This window comes from Nothoprocta perdicaria, unplaced genomic scaffold (assembly GCF_003342845.1).
Source record: "Nothoprocta perdicaria isolate Ctin4 unplaced genomic scaffold, notPer1 scaffold_137, whole genome shotgun sequence".
In the NCBI taxonomy this organism is placed as follows: Eukaryota; Metazoa; Chordata; class Aves; order Tinamiformes; family Tinamidae; genus Nothoprocta; species Nothoprocta perdicaria.
Genome location: NW_020454505.1, coordinates 884,103 through 903,812, shown reverse-complemented (window position 1 = coordinate 903,812; position 19,710 = coordinate 884,103). Strand labels below are relative to the sequence as shown.

Genomic DNA, 19,710 nt, shown 5'->3' with positions numbered 1-19,710 from the left:
ACCATGAGGGTCAAGCCCTGGCAGAGGCTGCCCAGAGAAGCTGTGTAATGGCCATCCTTGAAGCTACAACTAGGTACAACCCTGACCACTGGCCTTGAGTAAATGAGGTTGAATCAGACAGCCCTACAAGTCCTCAGATGTTTTTTTCCCCCCCACTCCCATCTTAATGAGCATTAAACAAACACTCTGATCTAGAGGATTCCTTTCCAATAAAAATTCTAGATTTGTGGTCAAGAATATATTTTTTTTTGGCATGCTTTTTAACCAACAGAGTGGTGGGGATGCCCCAGAAAGCAGTAGAACTGACACTGTAGGTAATCTTCTCCGTACAAGACTTAAGTCAAATGCTACAGTAGAAAAGCCTCTGAACAAGCAATAAACGAGTTTGGAAACAGCAGCAGAGCAGTTCTACTAATGCTGTTTACAGAGCAGGTACTACATAAAGAGAGATGTCCAATGTCCAAATGATAAGCAAACATAATGCTGTGAATGAAAAATAAACTAAACTGTAAGGCATAAGTAGCAGAGCTCATAGTGGGTATAAAAGGAAAGGCTGAGTTAACTCAGGATGTGAAGGCTGATTTGGGAGAAGCAAAAATATGCAAAAATTGAAATGGGGTGGGGTGAAGTAAGATATAAGTAAAATACATTCCTAATGTAAATGGAATCCATAACAAAAATGTTTTTGCCAGTACTAAATCTGTACTACTCAGTGGTCATCCCTACCAGCAGTAACAGCTTACAGAAAAAAAACCTTTTATAATCTACTTTTGCTAAGCCTTTTTACTATGAAACRCTTTAGCTGTAAGTGAGGATCAGGTTTTATTGCAGATATACTCCAAGATGTTAAACTCCAAGAAGTTCTCTAAAACTTCAGAAGTTCCAGTTTTTCCATTCACTGGTGCATACAGTAGCTTCATATTATAAGAAAGTCAAGCACAGTTGAATCAATTCTTGTTTAGCTTTTATTTCTGTAAATCAGTCCACATTACACTTCAAGTGGTTAGTCCCTTTATTTTACTTTTCTCATGCTAAAATATGCACCCACAATAACTACCAGGAAATGTGCTACACATTACTCTTCCAGTATTTCTTTGTTAATCCATTTTTTAAAAATCTGATACACAAWTACCACTTCCAACAACCATTCCAGTTATTTTCTCCCATTATTTGATAGGAAGGAGAGTTGTAAATAAATCAACAGCGATCCCCCTGYACCAGACCAGTCAAGACTAGAATGTACAGCAGCTTTAAAACCTACTTTAAACCTCAAATTCATTTAAATAAAGCAGCAGTGAAAAAGCATCTCAGAAGGAAAGAGGGCCCTTACCAAGTTGTTCTACGTGGAGTTATTACACACTGCAACAAAGCTACACTGTAGTGTCTATTATATTCCATATACATCCAATGCAAGGTGCTTGTCTTCATACCTTTCATACACGTACCTTGTGTGACTGAAGTCATGGGAATAAAGGTGCTGACTGTTAGAACTAGTTCTTGAAGCAAACATGCCATCTAATAGAAGACAAGAAGTATGTACTATGTCTTCTATTCGAAACGATGTATGCTTGACTTTTTGTGGACTATCTGAAAAGTACAGAGTACATGGGCATTTCTTGTGGCCTCTCTAGAATGTTTTTGACAGAAAAATATTTTGTTTGTGCAGAAATGCACTTCTCCATATAAAAATCTCCATTTCAAATAATCTCTGAATATTATTTATAGTGCCAGCTGAAAAATACATTTCTCTACAGATCAGGTACCCTCTATTTAGAGGAAATGTTTGGTATCTTTGGTTTGTTCAGATGATGCATGAAAAAGTAATTTTGAAGGGAATGGCTATCTAGTTACCTGAGATTTGTCTTTCATTTCTTCCAATATGAACTTTGGATAAGATTTGCTTTTTAGTGTCTATGAAAAGAATTTCTCTAGAAAACAAAAGAATAAAACACAATACTTAAATAAGGAGAGTATATTAAATACTTMGTTTTAGTAAAGCTTATTTTTGTAAAACTAAATATAATTAAGAACAGACTTAGTAACCCTATTTGTTCAATATCACAACCTGCTTTATAAATATAAAGAATTACAAAAATATTCACAATAATGTTTCTGTATTACTCTACTGTTTCATGTTACATCCTGAAAAAAAAAGTGCTTCCAGAGGCAAGTTTATTAACTGCAAACTCATACCCCTCAAACAGTCAAAATTCCCGMCATCAATACAGAAAGATGAATTAAGGAGACTTTCATTTTTCCCTGTAAGAAAGGAAAACCTCAACCTCCTCAGCCTTTATATTTTCAGGTCAAATTAGGTAATAGTTGCTTGAAAAGTACAGTATGCTTTGTGTTAAATCACAGTTTAACAATATAGCTACTTCTTAACAGGAAGTTTCATTGCTAATGTAAGGCTTGGAGAAATATTTCATTGCTCTCTATTTTTATCCTTTTTCTCCTTATCCAGTACTTTGTATTCATCCAGCACAGCATGGCCAGTTTCTTTTGCTGTTCTCTTCACCACAGCTTTGATCCCAATGTTTTCAATATTAAACGCTGTCTTGCCAACATTGATTGCAGAATTCATAGCATTGTCTGTAGCATGGCCAGCATCCTCTCCATACCTTAAGACAGACAACAGATTTGTAGATAAATGCATTTAGCATTTTTCCCTTCATGAGTTCTTTCAAAAGCAACAATTTAAGCACAGCTGTTAAGTACCATCAGCTATTTATTTTCTCAAGTGCACAATTTAAATTTCTAAGGATTAAAATTAAAAATTACCGAGTCATTTAAGTAAGAGCTGCTACTCTATCAGACAAGTTTTAAAATAACCTTCTCCATCAATATGTTTGTCCTTTTTCCTCAAAGCCCCACCAGTCCTTCCCCACAATTGTGAGGAAAGGCTTGGCTATATGTAAATGCAAATATTCTGTTTTATGTTCAAGGTATCTTGTATCCTTTCACTGAGTTTCTCCACAACCAGATCCTTGTGACGAACACTGTAGGTTCCCAAAGTTGTCTCCTATGYTAGTGCACCACTGTGACCAGGCAAACTCACCTGGATCCCATGGGTGCTGAAACAGCTGTGCTCAAATACTAGAGCCAGATAAAGTAATTTGTTGCAGGRCCCCTGCAATTAATTCTGTTGTGCAATGCAGGCCTATCTGAAGGAGCCTGGAGTCCATACAATAGCAAAACAGAAGAGATGAGAAAGAGAGGGAGCGAGAGAGGGAGCGAGAGAGCAAGGGGGAGCGAGGGGGAGCGGGAGCGAGGGGGAGAAAATCATACTAAAGAGTAAAAGCCTCAAAGCAGCGACCTTGATGATATGGTGAAAGTTACTGATATGCACAACCTCTCATCTCCCCACTGGGCTGTGCAGGCAAGTTAGCAGCCACATATCCTCATTAAACAAATTACTCATTTATGACGAAAGATAATATCTTCATAGCAGTAGAGAATGTGCACTGAAGAATGTGCACTGAAGGAGGACAGACTTACATGAGGAGAGCAGTAACTCCAGCTCTTCCAGAAGCTGAACGCTTCCCCTGAGAGCGCTGTCACCAGCCAAACCAGGCCAAAAGGAAGCATTTCAGGCAGTAACAGAACATGAGCAGCTAGCTGAGTTACCTCTGCCCTGCTCTTCTTTTGACCAGAAATAGAGAACAGGATATCAAGGGATCCCAAAACTATCAGATTTTATCCAAAAAAAAAAAAAAAATCTTTCTCCATATCAGCAGAGTAGCCACTACAGATTATGGCTGGAACCAACAATGCAAGTGAATTGGAAAAAAACATTTTTTTTATTCTCTGGTAGAATAACAGCTTTAAATCATCAACATCTGATTTGCACAGAATTAGTCTCACAGCAAAATAAAATAAATTTTTGCTCATCTGATTAGGTATTTGCACCACAGGATTAATAAGCGAGTAACAGTGTGTAGTATCAGTACAACAGGCAAATTCATTTAAAGAAACTCATCCAATATGGAGAAACTAATAATTTCTTAAATATTTGATAGTTGATTTTTTGCTTTGCCTGTCTCAATTGCCTATTTTTTTTTTTTTACTTTATTTTTCTTTAAGGAAAAGGTTGAGCAGATGCAGGTACTGCAGTTATTCATACCTTTGTAAAAACCTGGTAGTAAGTTAGAATGAAGATATTTCTGCAAAGCTAGAACTTCCTCAGCTACATTTCCCCCTGTCCAATTTCTGATCGTCTTAMACWYATGWTWAWCATRWGTKTATCAGGAAAGAGAATACATTCAAGTTTCAGCTGAATTGGTTTACATAGAGACACTGTGATGATGCTCCTTTGTCTTCTTTTGTCACCAAGGCAAAAGAGAGCTTACAAAAGAGATATTATGTAGAACTTTAATATAGAACAGAATCCAAAGATGGAAGAAATCCTCAACTATCAAATATTGTAAATTCTATTGCAATTAACTGCAGCATTTATTTACTCGTTTTTCATCTTAGGAACTGTTGATCGCTGGTCTCATTATTTCCTATTTTTATACCTAAAACAAAAACATAGTTATGAATTTATGTGACAAGAGTACTCATACAATGCCTTCTGGGAGCCCTATCAAAAGCAAACACGTGAGCAATAAAGCAGCACTGCTAGCAGCTTGCTATCTTGCCTCACGTCTCTGCCTTCCTATCTGCAGCGYGTTAGAACAGAATGGGAGATGTCAAACCACTAACTTCCATGCTCCGTTGTTTACCCTGTCATCTTGYTTCCTGCTGCTAATGGTCTGTGTGCCCTTCCAACATCCTTTCTTAAAATTTCTGCTACACTCATCAACTCCATTTAACCTAGGTACTTTTGCTTACTTTGCAMATTTCATTATTCCTACTGTTCTTTGAGAGAGGGATTTGAGATATTTTGTAGTTGTTTTATAATTCTCCCTAGTTCCTCTCACTAAACACAGGCATCAACTTTGTTCAGTCCTGTCCTAATAATAGGTTGTCAAATGTAACGATCTTCTTCCCTCACTACCATTTTCTAGGAACATTTTCTTTTTGGAAGTTGTGACTAGAGTATCCTCTTGTATCGTCTTATTATTGCTATTTATGCTTTAGATTTCTTTACACAAAATGTTTGTACCTCCTCACTTGGGTCTGATATGTTGACAGTTGAAGTCACTTCATTTTTCTTAAATTTTAAGTTCCCAAAAACTAAAATCTCAGGGATGAGAGATTTCAAACTGTATGCTTTTTCATAATGACATTATATATAATGACTTTTATAATTACATATAATGACATTACATATAATGACAATTACATATAATGACAATTATTACATATAATGACAAGTATAGTGTGGCAAAAAAAGATATATAAATCTGAACAATATTTGTCAACACTGCCCGTAAGCTGTTCTACCTTTAGAACAGAGTTAGAAAGGCTTCAGAAGCATTGATTCATTTCATATTTATGTGAAGAGCACTAAGGTAGTTAATATCATGTCGTATGGTGCATACCGTACAACCGGTGCAACTAGAACAAAGCAGATATTTTAAGTAACTTTCTTGCACTTCCACAAGCTTTGTTGGAGAGTATTCATACACAATAACAATATTTTGTTGTAAATGAAGCAAATAAAAACATAACTTACTTGTATTTCACAGTTTTTACAGTCTCGGTTGAAACACTTTTAGCAATGCACTTGGCTGCGCTTTCTAAACCTTGCCACACTGTTGAAAAACCTGTAAAATGAACAGTTTATGTGAGTTCATGGCACTGAAAAATAACTTAGGCAATTAAAAATAGCTTAAGGAATTTCTATTACCTTGAACTCCACTTGCTGCTACCACCAGCGCTCCATCAAAAGTGGATTTTCCATCTTTGTCTTTCTTGAGGGATTCTGGAACTAATTTGCTGCCGTGCTTCTTCACATGCGGAGCCAGCTCCTTCCCAACACAGCTTGCTATAGAACACACTCCCTCAACTAGGGCAAAATAATGGCATGCAGATTATTCAATAAGAACACAGAACATTTTTTCTTTAAACATTCTTTGATTTGCAGTTAGCTTCACTGAAGTCTAAGGCGTTACTTCTGTTTTAATAGGCTGACTTTGAACACAGACTCTAAGCTACACTTAAGTGCCCAAAGGGTATACAGGTTATCTTGTTTTGAATTCTGCATAGCTCCAATTCCTAACAACAACAAAAAAGGTTATTCTGTGACTAAAAGCACTTCAGAGAAGATGCTTGTCATATACTTTTACTTAAGGTCCATATGGCATTTAATCTGACAAGAGATGTCAAGGACAGCTGGAAAGGCTTTAAATATGTCAGCAACAAAAGGAAGACTAGGGAAAATGCGAGTCTGTTACCGAATGCAGTAAGGACACTGGTGACAAAGCTAGTCTTTCTTCAGTCTTTAATACTAAGGCCAGTTCTCAGGAATCCCAGAACCTGGAGACTAAGGGACAAGGACTGGAGAAAGGAAGAATTCTCTTTGGTGGAGGAGCATCGGGCCTGACTTCTTTTGGGGGGTGCCCAGCAACAGAACAAGAGTCAATGGGCACAACCTGAAACGTAGGAAGTTCTACCTGAACATGAGGAAAAAATGTCTTCACCGTGAGGGTAACAGAGCACTGGAACAGGCTGCCCAGAACGGCTGTGGAGTTTCCTTCTTTGGAGATGTTCAGATCCTGCCTGGATGTGATCCAGTACAGTGTGCTCTAGGTGTCCCTGCTGGAGCAGGGGGATTGGACTAGAGGATATCTAGAGGTCCCTTCCAACTTCAACCATTCTATGATTTCAAGTGGCTGTTTCCATTACTTTGTTGTCTCCAAATTACAGACAGGAAAGAAATTGGGGATTCTCCTCATCTGTCTTCTGGACAAGTGTCTTACGATTTTAAAACTTACTTAAAATTGCCTTTCTTACTGCCATTCCAACTCTACAAAGAAGTTTTATTGTATCCAGCACAACTGAATGATACAGACTGACATGAATCCTAATATAAATATCAGAATGAAGTTACTGACAGCTGCTCTGATTACTTGGCATCTTTGAACACCAGCCAGTTCTACCTGGAAGTCTATACCTAGTCTGACAGGCTTGTTTAAGGCATTCTTAAAGCATAAGCATGTGCACACACATACACCCCCCCACACACACTGGTCCACTCTGTAGGTTAGTAACTTCAGATACACGATTAGCTTAAGAGCCATTCTGAATTGACCATCTAAAACTTGGAGAAGAAAGCAGGAAAAAAAGTTAAACTGTTAAAACACTTTGCTATACAAACTATAAAAGAAAGCATGTCTTATAACAAAAATATTCCTAATTAGTTCCTTGACTAGAGAAACCACTTGTCATTTTACAGATAACTGAATCTGTTTTCAGCTTCACAAATAAATAATGAGATGTAACATCTTACCTAAAAACTGGCTGACTTTCACAGCTCCTCCAGTAGCCTGTTTCGCTACATGAAGCCCCTTTGCTACAGTTGGGTTGACTTCCAGAGGTTTTTCTTCTGGCTGAATATGCTCCCGCAGCTTGGAAGCTCCTTTGTGGATAGCCTTGCCAGTATATTCTGCTCCTTTCATGAGGCCCCAGCTTACCCAAGATGCACCTTCAGAACAAATTATTTTTCTTAATATCTGCAGGATTTCACAGTCTTTCCTTCTGCAGCTTCCCCACACTGACACTTCAGCAACATTCCTGCATGAATTCCTGCCATGATTTCTACTCCTACAACCCTGAAACTTTTCCACTGCTTTTTAAGTCCACTATAGCCACTCTTTATCCAAATCTCAGTTTAATATAGACACACATTTTAATGGATAATCAACTCCCAACAGGGTCTACAGTAATAAAGCTGCACATCTTGATGCTATTAGCATTCTGAGTATGTAAAACCCAATCTTCTGTCTTTTCATCAGCCCTTCTAGCAGCTTCGTATTTCTAGTGATAGGTTGGTGGTCATTTATGCATTTCGGTGCTTATCTGCACCAAGTACAGTAAACGCACACTTTAACATAACTGCTTATATAAGAATAAAATTGTTCCATCACAGCTCTTTGAGTCATACAGGGCAATAAACTAATTTACGTGCTTGAACTAGGAGACTAGACTATTTGTTGTGAACAAATCCCTTGCTGACAGGGGATTAAAATTGGGGACTGTTTTAACAGAACAAAACAAAGTATCTTTTAGATAACTACAAYTTTAAGTTGTGACTAACCATTTCTGACTGCTCAGCCCAGTACACCTGCATTTAAGTACTACTCAAAGAGGTTTTTATTTAACCTAATCCCCTTACTATGACAGTACCTGACAAGATTCCATGGGCAACTTTCTCACTCCATTCCGGCAGCTCTTTTGCTCTTTCCTCTCCTTCAACTTGTGGTTGAATGTGCACAGTCTGAGGCAAGCTAAACGCATCACTAGAGGCTTCTGCAGGCTAAGATATGAAAGGAAACATCTGAGAAACTACTCCGYAAGGTATTTATTTACATGACTATACAGATCTACTATGGAGAACAAAAAAGCCAACACTGTTTTCCCCCAACAAGTGTACAGAAAGTCAAGGGAAGTTTGTGACTMCATCACTTTTCCACAGAAAGGCTACATATGAAGAAAAGCTTAACAAACAACTAAGCATTTTCTTAAATCTTTCTTCAGTTACAATTACAAGATTTTCTTGACAACAAGGCTGTCTAGTGAAGTAACAAAGTAGAGGTAGCGGACAATACAATTTAACTAGTACAAAAGATAAGATCCRTGAACATCTACCATTTTTATCTTCCCAAAGGAAAGTCAACTCTATTGTGTGTTGTTTGTTGTTGTTGTTTGTTTTGTTTTTGTTTTTTAAGACAGGAACTGCAGTCCCTTTTCTTCATCTTGGTCAGAGCCTCCAGCTGCACTAGAAGAATGCAGCTGTTCTGGTTGTTTGTGCCTCATCCTTCCCTCCRGAATTTCTAAATAAAGGAGATCTTTCATTGCATGTGCTGCTGCTGCTGYTTTTTCAGATTGATGCAGCCAAGGAACATTTGAAAGCTGTGCATGATACCACTAACCGTGGGTGGACAAATTCTGTGCAAATTCCTCTCATTCTAGTGTTTCTAGAGTAGACAGTCATAATTAATTAGCAATCACAGTGTGGTTAGTATCTCTAATATCTGTACCTGATAGTTTGYAGACAAAGAACTTGGAATACTCACTAGAGAAGACCAATAAAAATGTAATAAATTTAGTTTTTAGTTAAGATTCTACAATGTAAATTCAATAATTTAAAACAGAACTTATTAACAATAGATAAAAGAACTTTTTTTTCTTCCAGAAGAGCCTGTATGASAGCATTCCTACACGAAAGCTATAAACAATATAAAACTCAAACCAATAATACCTGGTATTACATGGTAATCTTACAAACATAGGATCCTGCACAAAAAGGACCGTTTAGATAAAAGAAAAAAAAAAAAAGGACAAGGACTAACTTAGGTCTTAGTCACTTACTATCCTGAAGGCTAACAATGTATCACTATTACTTTGAATAAGTAATTCTTTTTTCAGTATCACTGACTTGTAGTAAACCATCCCTTACTGCTTGACAGCGGTGTAACATTTCACTTTCAGTTCATGTTTCTGTTTTTATCATTTGATCATTTGCAGAAATAATTTTTACATACAGAGTTGTAATTATGAAGCAACAAATGGGGTAAAAAAAAGTATTCAAGATATAATTTATTTATAACAAATTGTCAGTGACCAAATAGAAAAAGGTTCAGTCAGCCGCTGCTAAGGAGCAGAAATGGGTTGTCTAATGTGAAATACAACTCCATAACATGCATAAATATTGCATATGCTTGGTCCTTAGATCCACCAGAGCACTATGCAAAACAGAGTTAAAAGGCCAGCAGACCAGGCTTTGAAATGTTTTAGGAAAATTTCGACTTGGTAACGTGAGAAAGTTTGTAAAATTCCAGAAACCTACTACTGATTTTCTAGAATTTAGAAGTTTGCAGTAATTGGACATGCTCCAAGTCTAAGGGAGAAAAATAAGTTTTAAAAAAAATATCAGGAAGTGTGCCATGTGGGAATTGGTGGAAGCATATACTTCTGTGTCAAACAGGGCTGAAATCTCAGCAGTTTTAAGTTGTATTTCAGTTATAATTTTCACTACCAAAGCGGGGAAAAAATTTTAGAATCACTATTCCAGAATTTACCTGGACTTTGTGGCCAGACCTCTGTTTTACCTTATCTTCAAAATATGATCTCACAGCTGCTGGGAGTTCTGAAGATAACCCTACTTTCTCATGAGATCCTGGCACCTGTGACATTGTATCAGGGAACATTAACAGAAAGTGCAATTTTAGGACAAAAAAGGGATTACTATAATCTAAATTTCTACACAGGAAAGATCATAGAATTTTATCCACTGTCTGCTGCACTGGAAAAAAAGAAAAAAAAAATCACACTACTGTGTGGTACTTTTAAAGCAAATTACTGGAATCCTGCTGAACTCAACAGAATTTATAACATAATCAAACACCACYCACGTGAAATGTTGCAAAATGGATCCTTCCAAGTCACTGTATTCAAGTCTTAGTATTCAACAGGATGGTRTCTTTCATGAAAAGATGTAATTTTATCGATTTTAAGTGGTTGTTGATTATCATTCCTCTTGAAATACTGCTCCAATGCTCTGTTAGAGCCATCACGAACACTTTTCACCTTATTTCTAGTCAGTATATCTAACTGGTTTGTGCCTTGGTTAGATTCTGTTTTTTCTTTTTAATTTATTTTCACTCTGCTTAATCTTCTACAATAAGGCTGCTGAAAGCTTACTTTTTGTGAGTGCTTACTGAAAGCACTCACAAAAAATAAAAATGCTTTCTCCTGAACAAAACTTGTCATTTATGCCTATGTTCTGTTCTGGAAAACAATGAAATTGCATAAAATGATCATTTATTTTCTGTGCTTAGAGTTTATTTAAAAAAACCCAAAACTATCCTCCCTCATATATTATGGTACATACATCATTTCTATGTGCTTAATCTTGTCTACATCATTTATTTTACATGGTTGAGTTTACCAAAAAAAAAAAAAAAAAAACAGAAGACTTTGCAGTTTTATACAAGTAAATATTATCAGGAAAATATATTGATCATTTCTACCTTTTATTGGTTTAAAGAGAGGCAGCCCTGGGATTTACCTGGATTCGAAGATCAGACATCTGTTTTAACAAATCCTCAAAAAGCTCCCTGTCAGCYGCTGGAAGTTCTGAGGACAACACGACTCCCACATAAGATCCTGGCACCTGCGACATGGTGTCAGGGAACATGTAGACTCCGGTGTTGCAGCACAGGACAGGAGACTGATTACTCATTAGAGGATACATCCAGTCACAAACCTAGAAAAAATAAATACAATAAAGGAAAGATTATTTCTACAAATTAAAGAATCTTATCAATGAAAAAAGCACCTATTAGCACTGAAAACTTAGCTTTCCATACAGTTTAAGTAAAATAAAAGCCTTCCTCATGCCATCCTGAAAATAACAAGTATTCCATGGTTGTAAAAATATCATCCCYGATTAGCTTTGACAGTCTAATATGGAGAAAATTCTTATGGGATTTCAATTCAGCCTGGTAGCCTCTTAATTGAGGCGTCGTTACAGATGGAGATGAAATACCCAGTCAGTCAAATCAGGATTCATAGTGCCCATAAYCTCCTGTTGATCCCAGGACATGTTTATAGGGTGGAATAAATAGAAGTTTGTTACTGGCATAGCTACTGCAAGGYCAGAGGAGGGGAGGTAGAGAGGAATGAGGAGAACCCAACATCTCAAAGTGTTTCCCCCTGTTTCTTCAAAGTTTCCTCTTCACAGAGGCAATCTCCAAGAACCAACAGCTCTAGCAGGAACAAAAAGAACCAAATTCAGAAACTGATCAGAAACCACCTATGTTACAGAATATGCCTGGAGAAACAAGCACAGGCTGGAAAATCCAAATAACATGTCTTTTCCTGTTGTAGTCATGAGCAGATTAACATTCTGAATTATCAGTTCTCCAAGCTGACTGCAGTATCACTAGCTCAGACAAAGAAGTCTATTTGAAATGTTACAGGCAGCATGTCTTCTTCTCTATCTGAAGAAAGGGAAGTTAATTTTATAACATGAAGAGACATGTTAGGCCAAATCCCTTAGGAAACAATTAATCAAAACAGTAAGCACTCAGGAACCAGGGGAACACCTAGAGGACATTTCTCAGAAAAGTCATACTGATCCTAGAGGACATTTCTCAGAAAAGTCATACTGATGTACATACTGATGTACATTTGCAGATAACCATTTCTCCAAGACAGAGAGCCTTTTGCATTTTTTCACACAGCTTTAGGCTCAGAGGAGCAAAAACTTAAGGCCACAGGCATTTAAAATTTTATGTCATTTTTGAAATATAATTAAATGAGAGTTTTGTTTGTTTTATCATGCTTTATTTGTTACCTGAAGAAAGGCAGGTGGACGATTCTGAGCCGTCTCACTATCTGCATCCAAGAAYTTCACGATGCGTAGATATCCAGGATATGAAGGAGCACTAACTTGCCCATCAGGRGTCACAAAGAATATCTGCACTCCTTGAGGAATCAAGATCAGTTCATCCGCATCCACCCCCAGATTTTCAAGGGGAGGTGGCTGGTTACACTTTCTATAGTAGTCTTCACCTACAGATGAAAACTCCCCAGAGTCTGTGCCATAGGACACAGTAAAATGGCCATCGGCAGCTTGAGGTGTGTAGGCAGGAGGTGCTTCATTTGGCAGACAGAGAGGATTTGGATCTGATGGACTCATTGTTGGAATCTGTCCCTCRCTCGCACTTGCACCACTTCTGCTGGCCACAGGTGGCTGGCTGGGTGCCAGCAGAGAAGTAGGTGCAGGAGGTCTTTCCGGCTTCTCTTTAAAAGGAACAGAAGGGTACAGCTTGGGTACCTCAGCAGGGGCATCTGTTGCAGCAGGACTTCCTTGCACAGTGGAGACATCTTGTTCTAAAACACTGAGTCGAGCGCGAACGTTTTGGAGGGTCTCCTTCATCTTCTGTTGCATCTGCCTGGCAGACTCCCACTGGGATCCCACACATGCAGGGTCCTGTGAGGGAATGCTGATTCCTCGAAGCAAGTGGTCTAGTCCCTGCTTATAGTAATTTTTTGCCTCTTCCTTCTGACTCAGTTCATCTGTGTTCAGTCCTTTATTGATAAATATAAAGGCTTTCCTGTACTCCTCATTAATAGCCTTAATGTTTGCATCTTCTTGCATAACCGAATCCTGCGCTTGTTCCATTACTGCAAATGGGAATAAAAGTCAGTAAGATTTTTCAGATTACACTCAACAAACATTATCTTATAATAACATGTCTTAACTGATCGCTAATACTGTATGTATCAGCAGAAAGGTATCAAGTTGCATGGTACAAAGTCTGATTCATTATGGTTGTTGCCTTATAACCTTCAGATATAGGATGCAAGATTCCAAGTCAATATGGAATTTAACTCTATAACTATCAAATCTAATTACAACACAAAGATATATGTCTTAAAAGTTAAGTAYCAGAAGAACACAGAGACACAGATATTAAATTTTCTATTTTAAAAATGCCTTAACAGTAGCTAGTTGCTGGAGAAGGAAAAAAAAATCTAAATTTATTTTTGWCAATGTTTTCAAAAGAGAATATGCAAGGTGAGTTAATATGCTGTCTATTTAAGCAAAGGCCTGAGCTYATCAACTTGGTACTTTTTCACTATACAACTTAAGGGAAAGCCCTAATGAATTTAGGCAAATCTTCATGTTTTGCTGTCAACTAGTAGCAACACACACAACTAGAAAGAAATATGTTTAACAGTTAAAAGCTGTGCTTTACAAAATGAAGAGAGTAATATCTYCCATTAAGGGTATTACTGGTTTTCTGTATAGTGTTTATGAGGATAGAAACAAGTGGTATTTTCCATCCTTTGCTCCTCATCTAACAAAAATAAATAGTGCACTGCTATGGATGGGAGGTTCTAGCTGTTCCTTTTGTTTTGTAASGGATTACTCAGTCATCTTCCCATGCGTATTTCAACAGCTGAAGAGCAGAATAGAATTCAACAGGCTTATTAAAACGTCAAAATTTGTATAACCTACTTTGCTAACTAAATACAGTTCAGTCTTTCCAAATGCAACAATATAAATTATTCTTGGACCAGGGCAACATTCACAACACACAAAATGTAAAGAAGTTTCAGTGAAGTTTTCTGCAGGTAGCACTGAGATTCAGAGAAAAGAAAAACAAAACAAACAAACAAAAMACACCCACACATTCAGACTCTTGCACCTGAGCAATCAACTTGGTGAACAACATAAATAGGATACTGTTTAAATGGAAAAGAAGATGCATTTTCAAGAGAAGTTGCTGTGAGCTGCAAGGAAAAAAAAAGAAAAAAATAAGGTGCTTTTGTCAATGAGACAATAACAAGCCACAGAAATTGTGGCTATATAAAGGTAACTGCAATCTAAAGAAAATCAGGAAAGAAAAGGATGCCTTCCTTCACATATGGAACCATTAATGCCACTGTAGAAAGCACACGTAAGAATTCACACCATAATTAAACCACTATCAAGAAAGCTGCATCAAAACAGGAAGAGATGTAAGGAAGGGTAACTGATGTTTTCTGAGGAATTAATTGCTTGCTGGCAGGGAGAAGAAAAACATGCTTGACTTACTGAGCTAGTAAACTGAAGAGATTGGATTAGTCTCTATAAATAGGCTGGATTAAAAGTAAAGAACACCTGAAGTAAGCATGCCAGGAAAAAAGGCACTATTGAATACAAACTTCTGTTAAAAATCTTAAAAATAGTATCTTGATTTCAGTTTAATCATTCTTTTTGTTTTATACTATCAATAAGGCAAAGGGAAATATACACACATATATATATATATTTAAATAAATAAATAAAAGGAAATAATCATTCCTCTACTTCAACAAAAGCACAAACTTTTAGAGGTGCAGGTCACCAGAAGAGGTGCACCAAAACACAAAGTCTGCACGCTGTGCTCARTTCTGCTGTGCTTTATGAACAAAACGCAGACAGCACTTACATGACTGAAGCATTTGTAGCCACAGGACAGAAGCGTCGGATAATCAGGTACAGTTCTATACTTCTATGATACGGCAGAATTATCCCTTGTGCAAAACCACTGAGGGGTGCTTTTCAGTTCAATGACAGCTAAAAATATTAGAGGAAGGGGCCCCAGAGCACTGAAAAGGCAGCGCACATGGAGCAGGTCACAAGYCACTCAATTCACCTGGCTTGCCGCCTATTCGCTATTATGCAGCAGGAAAATGAACCTCAGGCCACGGAAGCTTTTCTGATCAACTACAGTCACCCACTGGCTAGAGGACAAGCATCTTTCATTTAAGATGTAGAACAACACTGCCATAAGAATATATATGTATTTAGTAATCATCAAGAACAACGATTAGAAGCTATAAACAGCAAAGAGTTATGCTGAATGTAACTGGAAAGAAATCCAGCAGGACTATGCATAGAGCTGCACTCTTATAAGAAGGATTATGACACAGCCAAATGGATTTTGTGATGTAGGAGATCCTTTCTCATCATTCATAAAACATACTTTAGTTACTAACCTTCCAGGTAATTAAAGAACATATACATCAAGTATTCAGAATCATTTGAGATRTGTGCGGTCAAACCACTTGCTGGGGAGAAAAAAACAGAAAAAGAGAGTAGGGACCACTAAGTCACATGATCTTGTGCCAAMGCTTGCACATACTAATGAAAATTACTTTTTCAYTAAAAATATCAAAAATAAAACAACRTTGCAGTGAAGGTCTCATTTAAAAATTACCAAAAGCTCCTGAAAACACAGAAAATGTTTAAGAAAGTAAGAAAGCATACTGTTTAACCTAACATTACTACATTTTGCTTAAAAAGTAGTAAGCTGTATTTGGCCATGTTTAATGGCTGTGAAGCCAATTATGTTACAAGTCCCTTTTAACTGAGACTAACCAACTCACCTAGGGGGCTCAGCTCTATAGCCTATTTTGCCTCATGTGTTTAATTGCGGACTAAGCCCTAGATATCACCCAGATTTTAAGTGTATCTTTTGTTTTTGATTGTTGGCATAAAACAAAAAGCATCATCAAGTAAAATGCAAAAGTCACAGCTACGTTTCAGTTTAAGGGTGAATTAATTTATTATTCATTGTATGCGTGTAGTGCTGTCAACAACATTGTTCTTGTTAAAGCACAGGCTTTGTGGCCACTAGAATCTATCTGTAAGAAAAGAGAGATGTCAGCATGATCAGTGCATACACTACATGCCACTATTGCTACTCCATGGCAATAGTCTTATAGTCTCCATTTTAAAGTGGAATGGATGGCAAAGTATGTGTTGCTAAACAAGCCACAAAGCAACCTTTGGTCCCATGACCAGATACACAGATTTGTGCCSATTTGAACCTCTTAGCACTAAATAAGGCTTTGAGTAACTTGTTTTTGAGAAAGCTCCTCTAAAACCAAGCTAAGAAAAGGCACGGGAGGTAATCACGGATCAGTCTGGCACTCGCACTCATTCCTTAGCCCTTTTCCAAGTCACAGCTAAGTGACYTGTCCACAAGAAATACACTGCAACAGGAAAACTTTGGGTCATTCTGATGTTGTAGGCAAATACCTCAACTATTCGGCCACTGATCCACTGAAGAAGCACATCTTAGAAAAAAGCCACCTCATTTAAGAAGAGTTAAATTGTGGACATCACTGTCAAAAGGTAACTTTGAAACCTAAAGCTTATTAGGAGGATTACATTTCCTGACTGAAAGAAGTCTCAAAATCCCTGTTTTTGAAGTCTGAAGCAGGGATTGAGGGAAAGAAGGGAGAAAAAGGAACAAACAAACAAACAAAAACCATCTCCCTTAATCTAATGCCTCCTCCTATACATCAACTGTTTCCCTACCACTCATTCATTTCAAAGACAAAAAGCCTGAGGAGAGCTACAATCTAGACAAAATTCTTTAAGGCTTAATTCTTTAGGGAAAGATCAATCAAAGGGATATTTATATCTTTTGAGAATAGTGAGAACTGCCTGAATTGAATCAAACATGAAGAATTTAAACTAAGAGAGTTTCCAGTTGATAAAAACTCTACGTTTATTTAAACCATTTTATTTATAATTAATCTTGAAGTTGTTCACTGTGGGGTGGCTTATCTAACTTCTCCTCTCCGTATGACTGCTGCCTTCTCCCCACGAACACACTTCCTGGCCCAGCGCTCCGCAGGCCCATCCCAAGCTCCCTATCTGGAGCTTTTAGGCGCTGGAGTCCTCGCCTGCTGCAAAAGGAAGGAAAGGGCCTCTCCAAAAGGGAAAAGGGCCAGGAGGGCAGGAAAGCGCCTGCCTTCATCCCCCAGCCGCACCGCCCAGCCCCTCGCGGCGCTCAGGCGCAGACATTGCCCCAGCCCGCCGCTGCGAGGGCAGAAACCCGGCGACATCATGGAAGGTTTAAGAGCGACGCAACTCCTTATGCAAAGCTGCTCAACGCGCCGTCATTAGCACCGGACCTGCCGGTTTCCCATCACGGCCACGCTGCTCCCCCTCCACATCGGCACAAGCTGCGCGGCCCAGCTCGCACGACGCTCCTCTTTTAAAGCGGAGGAAGCCCAAGCCGCAGCTCTGCGGGCCGGCGCCGGCCCCCCCTGCGCCCCTTCCCCGCGTCCCGGCCGCGCTCACCGAGGAGGAGCCGCCGCCTCASGCGGCCGGGCCCGCGCGACGCTTCTCGGCGGGGGCGGGGCGCGCCCCCGTGACGTCACTGCGCGGCCGTTGGGGGCGTGGGCGGGGCCCAACGGCCGCCGGGAGGCGGTTTTGTTCGGGTGGCGCCTCACGTGAGAGGGGCGGCTGTGCTTACAGCCATGTTATAGCGCCTGTTGTTACTAATATCAACTAATAAAAGGGGTTGGATAAATGTTGCTTGCAATCTATATCTCCCCTGGCTTAAGCCTTGGCTTCCAGTAGAGGGTTTTGAATGCCCTTGAAAAGTCTGGGCGTGGGGCTGGGCAGTGAAACATGGAGATTTGAAATGGGTGGCATGTGAAAGCAGGCATCGTGGGCAGCACATGCAGAAACGGCAGGAGATCTTGCTATAGCTTACACTTGTGTGTCACATACTTCAAATTTATTTCGACTGTTGCCTCAAAGGTGGTCATAAAGCTCCTTTCTAACCATGGGAAAGCCGTTTCCTAACTCTTTTCTGTGGGGACGAGCACGGTCAACTGATGCTATAAAAGCAAAGGAAAATATTCTTGCTAATTTTTGAGCACTTGCCTTAAACTAGGAAGACCCTCAATTCCCAGTGAGAGAGACCAATTAGAATTTGAGTATAATCAGGCAGCATATTCTTTGCTTCCTATGTTAATAATCATAATACTAAGAATCTTCTGGAATTTGACTTTCACATAGAAAATTTCAGACCATGGGATTTAAGTGTAACAGAAGTGATGTGTGTTAWTACCTTGTGCTTGTTTCTTTTTAGCCTTATTCTACATACCTCTGCATACCAAGGAGGGTGTAGCTAACTCTGTTAGGGCTTATTTACTTGCTTTCTTAAGTACAGTTATTCGGCTATACCTATGCTGATTGTGCATCAACTTTCTCTGACATACCCGAAATTACAGATSAAAGGAAACTGATAGTAAGCTTTGTGTTTAATTAGTGGCAGCCATACCCAGAACACGTCTTGGAARATGCATTTGTTTCTCAGACTCATTTAGCTGGAGTATTTCTAGAAATTTTCCACATATAACAGTTTCTAGAGCAAAACTTGTCTAGGAATTCTGTGTTCCTGAATTATGATTTACCAGCCTTCAGTTCTTTTTACTACTGATGAGAAACAGAGACCAACCTAGAAGAGATGAGACTTCCACAAATCAGCTCCTGGAACAATTTCTCCCTTTAAATTAACATGATGAGGATGACAGTCATTAAAGAGTACAAGCATGCAAATGAATGAACATAGTAGATATGATTTGAGCTAGTAGAGATGACCCTAGATATTGGTTTAGGCAGGCACTGGCTTGAACTCAAGTGGCTGTAGGTGACACTGAATAATGTTATGTGGATATATACAAGGTTTAGAAAGCAGTTTTATGGTGGAGAGCAACATCCTTGTCTCCAATCAGTACTGCAAGCACTGATTGTTTTAYATGCCTGTGAAGGCGTAAGTTTGCTGTGGGAAGATAAGAGTGACTCCAGCCCTGCTGCTAGTGGTGTGTGGTGCAGTTCACAAGCGTTTAAGGACAGAAGAGCCACTGTAATGGTTCAGATGAAGTGTCCAAGCATCTCAGCTACCTGCTGAGATTATTACACCATTASCATCGGTGTAATTCCGTATCCTCAAAATGCCTCACAAAGTTCAACAAAAGCAAATGCAGACTCCCATACCTGAGATGGAACAGCCCACATAGTCAATGCASTCTGGGAGCCAATCAAGAAAACAACTTTTCAGAAAATGACCTTGGTGTACAGGCCATACATAAATCTGCAGTGATCCCTCAGGGCAATGAAGTCTAACGGCTGCCCGGGCTGCACTGGGCAGTTGGCTGATAGGCCATGGGCATTAGTTATCTGAGAGCTCATGGAAGCACTGTGACCGGTTTTGGATTCCCCAGCAGAGAAAAAGATGTTGGCCAGTGAGACCAGTGKAG

General features: G+C 38.8%; 1 protein-coding gene across 4 annotated transcripts; it reads right to left on the bottom strand.

The window, feature by feature from the left end:
* Window positions 1-1,124: 1,124 nt before the first annotated feature.
* Window positions 1,125-17,590, bottom strand: SPART (spartin). 4 transcript variants are annotated; one of them, XM_026033908.1, is made up of 10 exons: window positions 15,643-15,672; window positions 12,467-13,299; window positions 11,177-11,374; window positions 10,188-10,292; window positions 8,293-8,422; window positions 7,397-7,591; window positions 5,795-5,953; window positions 5,621-5,711; window positions 4,461-4,517; window positions 2,565-2,621 (listed from the first exon to the last, which is right to left on the bottom strand). In XM_026033908.1, exons 1-9 carry the CDS (start codon window positions 15,668-15,670, stop codon window positions 4,499-4,501), a joined length of 1,758 nt encoding a protein of 585 aa, XP_025889693.1. In that variant the 5' UTR covers window positions 15,671-15,672; the 3' UTR covers window positions 2,565-2,621; window positions 4,461-4,498. The 4 variants fall into 4 exon arrangements, with proteins under 4 accessions (XP_025889691.1, XP_025889690.1, XP_025889692.1 ...); XM_026033906.1 differs by lacking the exons at window positions 4,461-4,517; window positions 15,643-15,672 and adding an exon at window positions 17,572-17,590 and having other exon boundaries at window positions 1,125-2,621; XM_026033905.1 differs by lacking the exon at window positions 4,461-4,517 and having other exon boundaries at window positions 1,125-2,621.
* Window positions 17,591-19,710: the final 2,120 nt, after the last annotated feature.